General features: G+C 36.4%; 1 protein-coding gene across 1 annotated transcript in view; it reads left to right on the forward strand.

Annotated features, from left to right (window-relative positions):
- LOC144965602 (uncharacterized) overlaps window positions 1–5,000 on the forward strand; it is an 11,536-nt gene that overhangs the window by 6,022 nt on the left and 514 nt on the right. The window contains exons 2-4 of the mRNA XM_078901141.1: window positions 717–854; window positions 2,848–3,077; window positions 3,809–5,000. The exon at window positions 3,809–5,000 is cut by the window's right edge and continues 514 nt beyond it. Of these exons, the coding sequence (XP_078757267.1) occupies window positions 717–854; window positions 2,848–3,077; window positions 3,809–4,054 (614 nt within the window). The 3' untranslated portion in view covers window positions 4,055–5,000. The remainder of the gene's footprint in view (window positions 1–716; window positions 855–2,847; window positions 3,078–3,808) is intronic.

Genomic DNA, 5,000 nt, shown 5'->3' on the forward strand with positions numbered 1-5,000 from the left:
AAAGGTGCCAGACAAAGCAAGAATAAAAGAAATAGAAGAAAACAACCATCCCAAAAATTCAGTCGAGGTCTGGCACCCTTCATACACACTTGTTTAGATCTTTATCTTATACTGGTGCCTGCTCCTTAATTTCTTTAATTTGATAATGTGAACGGAACTATGTAATAGTCAATGGCAGAAGGCCTATGAATTGGACGCTACTGTCTCAAAGTACGTACAGTCAGATTTGACAGACACGCCTATGCATATCACTACTATGTGCGGCTATGTGGTCTTGTGGTATGACACTGGCTTTCGGATCGGAAGGTCCTGGGTTCGAGCCTCGTTCTCCGCATAGTTGAGTCCTTGGAAAAGACTATTTACTCACATTCTCTAATGGTACTCAGGTGTAAAATGAGTACCTAGAAGTAACAGCGTTGTCTCTGTCGGAAAAATTGTAAAATCGCCTAACAGGCGTCATGTCTCGTTCTATATGTTACGTGTTGCTGTTGGTCAGGGACCCTTTGTAAAGCGCTTTGAGCACATTTAGTGGATATTGCGCGATATTAAAAAGCTCTAGTTTTAAAGCTCTAGCTCTAGGTTGGCTCCCCCCCCCCCCCCTCAGATTTACAGCTTTGAAATAAGTCAGCATATCTGGAAATTACTGTTAAACTTAATTTGTTTGAAATAAGTGAAATCATGATTTTTACGATTCATTTACGATTGTCTTTACACAGATATAGAGGACGATGCGTGCAATAGAAACACATTATCTCCCTTGCATGTGACGACTCCAAGAACTGGATCTCAGGACCACAAGACAACAAGAGGATTTGAATCGTCGGACAACCATGATAGATTTCAAAGAAAACAAGGTAAACATAAATTTCAAACAAAGTGGACAAGTACAATTGTAAGATAAAAATCTGAAAGTGTATTTGAAACAGTGCCAGGGCAAAGCAAGAAAGAAAAATACAAGAAAAAAAATCCTAAAAACTCAGTCTCCCTCAATTGGGGATTAAACCTCAGACCTCTTGATTAAAAAAAATTGTATTCGATATTCAATTTAATCAATTTTGCAATCGATATGAAGAATCTTCCGTCATAGTCAAACAATTGAAACTGATAGAGACGCGCATTTAAAACACATCAAATGCAAATTTGAAATGGTCATTGCAAGACCTCTTAAATAACATAACATATAAATGTGGATATTGCCTACTTGAAATTAATCAGAATAAACAGACAACTTATATTTACAGACAACTTTTGTACAAATTGCAACTATGTGGATTAAATAGAATAGACACATTAAATTGCCGAACATAGGACAGTTAGTTTTTCTGGGCCACCCGGTATATAATATGTGACCTGTCGTCTCATTTCGGAAATATGTCGGGATAAACCAAATGATGAAAAGTGAATTTAGAGTTTCAATGATCAACAATATGTTATGTTACTCTTTATTTCTAGGTGAATGTTTTTTTCTTTATAAAATAAAACATGGTGGAATAAGCTTCATATTTCTGACCATAACTTAAATTTTTCACTATCAAAAGCATCTCGAGATAATACTGTTTAAAGGCGGTGGGTCACATATTATCACCATTTTTTAGACAAATAAGATTTGCATGGCATTTCTGTCGAAATACAGAGGTACTTTCTCAATGTCAATAACTAAATCAGTAGCGGCCCACCATTCGATTTTGATATGAGGTTTAATCAAAATGTCATTTTTATAACATTTGACACAAAAGGACAGAAATACTAAGTAAGTCTAAGAACATTTGGAAAGAATTTTGATTTCAGCATTTTTTCTGGATAAAATAGTAAAACATAATTTTAAAAATCAGGAATGTCACATAAATTAAAGCCGAATAAATTGGATTTTCTAAGAGTCGAAACAGTTGGGACAGTTGACCTTTTGGAAAAAAAACAAACTTCATAACGAATCATCCACTGCGAAAGAATATTAGAATGAGTAGCCTTAGTCATCCAAAAGTGGACATAGGTACTTTGTTTTGTTTCTATAAGCCATTAAAGTAAATTATCAATAATATTTTTTTCACAAAAACAAAAAAAAAAAAACTTCGCTTTATTCAACCCTTAAAATTGTCTTTAGGATTTTATCCAAATGAATAGCCCTGGTGTTAGTCGAAGTGCGTGTAGGACCAATAGAGCGGTCTGTGCGTGTCAAATTTGATACCTTTAATAAAAGATAATTATTATGATATTCGCAAAGTAGATCTCAGAACAAAACTATTAGACATTGCAAGTTTCATGATTTTATATTAAACAAAATTCGATATTCTTCTTTAACATATCGTAGTTGTCGAGGCCAAAAAAAAAAAAATAAAAAAATAAGAAAATGGTTAAGCTTGGGTTTGAGCCCGGGGACTACGATTATCCAGTCGTGCCCTACAAACTCATTCATTTCTCCTGCTGAACTAACTTGAGATGTGTCATTTAGATATCTATAATTAAAACTATTTTGGTTTGTTCTAGCACTAATGCCTGCGCGGCTATGTGGTCTTGTGGTATGGATCGAAAGGTCCTGGGTTCGAGCCTCGCTCGGCGCATAGTTGAGTCCATGAAAAAGCCTCTTTACTCACAATCTATCACCGTACTCAGGTGTAAAACGAGTACCTGGCCGTTAACACCGTTGTCTCTGTCCGAGAAAAATTGTAAAATCACCTAACATGAGTCATATCCCGTTCTACTTGTTACGTGTTGATGTTGGTCAAGGACCCTTTGTAAAGCTCTTTGAGCACGTTTAGTGTATATTGCGCTATATAAAAGCTCATGTTAATGCTCAACAACTAGTTTGAATCCTATTTCTGTTTTGCCCTATCTGAACTTAAAACCTAGATGACAAGAAAAATGTCGCTTTAAAGCAATCGGAGGAAGATGAATGCCTTCAAGAGGAGGACGTTGAGGAGGAGGATGGCAGTAAAGGAAATATGAAGCAGAGACGTGCCCGAACGGCCTTCACGTATGAACAGCTTGTGGCACTGGAAAACAAATTCAAAACCACGCGGTATTTGTCAGTTTGTGAGAGACTTAATCTGGCATTGAGTCTAAGTCTAACGGAGACTCAGGTAAGGATGATGATGACAATTAAAAAAAATAATGAAATAAAATTCCATTTATTCAGCTCATAGGGGAAATTTGTCTCTAGGGTCTATTCCAAGGGAAGATTTGAATAACCCAGGCGGCAGCCGCTGTGCAGCGCCGCAAATTGAGCTGGGGCGAGGTGGCTTGCTCAAGGTCACACACCGCAGCGTGGGGTGATCGAACTCGGTACTTTTTGGGTACGAAGCAAAGACTGTACCGCTGAGCCCCGCTGCCCCCAACGATATTGTTGATGATGATGATGATGATGATGATGATGATAGATAATGATGATGATAATATTTATGGTGGTGACAGTGACACTGGTGGCAATGGTAATAAATGGTGGATGATCTTTGTTGTAATGGTTTTTTAACGACGATGGTAATGACGATGATTTTGATGATAATATTTTCATCGATTGTTTTCTTTGTTTTTGTTTTTTTTTGTTTTGTTTTTTTGTTTGTTTTGTTTTGTGATAATGCATTTTTATTTTCAAAAAAAGGGAAAGGGGTCCTATGAATCAAGGTGCATATAATCACAGCAAAAGAACCAACCAATCAGAACAAAATAAAAACAGAGAAACTCATAAAAGATAGTCTAGACTAGTTAAAGAGAAATAATATCCAACTGTTTTAAAAGGAGATAGCCTTCAATTTATAAGGACGTATCAGAATGGCATCATATAATTATACAACACTACATGCTTCCTCCTCAGGTCAAAATTTGGTTCCAGAACAGGCGGACGAAATGGAAAAAACAAAACCCAGGCCTGGACGTCAACAGCCCAACACTGTCTCAACACTCCAGTAGCTTTCAGCAGCATCAGGGTGGTCTGGTGCCTCAACTCGAACTCCTCCAAGCCAGCGCTGCTGCTGGAGTTTCGGCATTCAATGGGTTAAATCCGGCCCTTTTCTTTAACCCTTCACTCATGAACCACCAGGGACTTCCATGGCTCCAATAATGAAAAGAACGCAGACATTTAAGCTTTAAACATGATCAGTTGTGATTAAGCAATGGAAGTTCAGACCAAATAGTCTTTTTTTAAATAAACGATTTGGCGTTTTATTCAGAGGTGACGCAAATCCCAGAGCATTTTGTGGAAGAATAGGACTTTGCCGGATTGCAATGATCAGCAATAACTATTATAATACCTCATCTTTATTTCTATTAAAATATGGATCAGATAAATAGTAATATTTGGATTGATAGATAATTTATAGCTTTAAATTACATTCAATTTTACCATTTTGAAATATTTATTGAATAAGAAACTTGTTATACACAATTTCTAACCGAAATTGGTAATTTTTAACCTCGAAGAAAGACCGCTTAAATTCTGTCTTTCATATCTCGGGTCGGTATAAATCCCAATATCTGCAAAATTCGTAAATTACGGTATGTACTTCAGTCCAATTATGAATTTTGCAGAGAGGTTCATGATCAACAATAGTATTAGTATAGAGGCTGCTACTGATTCTGGAAAACATGTAAGGCAAAAAATTGCTGATATTATGAACTACAGAATGCATGGCATTTTATGCATCATGCTTGACACAGGATGGTGCAGAGTTTTCTTCAACTCCCTAAGATTTTCTGTGGCCATTTTATATTCCAGCCAAGAGATAACGATTTCCCCACAACACGAATTGCTGATCTTGGAATGATCGTGTCCAGAGAATTTGGCTTTTGTGTTTCAGAAAGTTCCAGCTCGCATTCTCTACATAAAAAAAAAGAAATTAATAAAAAAAAGGTATATGTTGATACATCTCGAAATGAGGTTTAAAAGTCCTGGATGATGCGGGATTGAAAAGAAAATATAAATTTGACAAACTTTTTAATTCCTACCTTTCTACAATTCATCTACGTCATCCTTCATTTCCTTTATGCGATGCATTTATCAGTAAGTG

This window comes from Berghia stephanieae, chromosome 2, assembly GCF_034508935.2.
Source record: "Berghia stephanieae isolate SIO BIC M18660-M18661 chromosome 2, UCSD_Bste_1.3, whole genome shotgun sequence".
Classification (NCBI taxonomy): domain Eukaryota; kingdom Metazoa; phylum Mollusca; class Gastropoda; order Nudibranchia; family Aeolidiidae; genus Berghia; species Berghia stephanieae.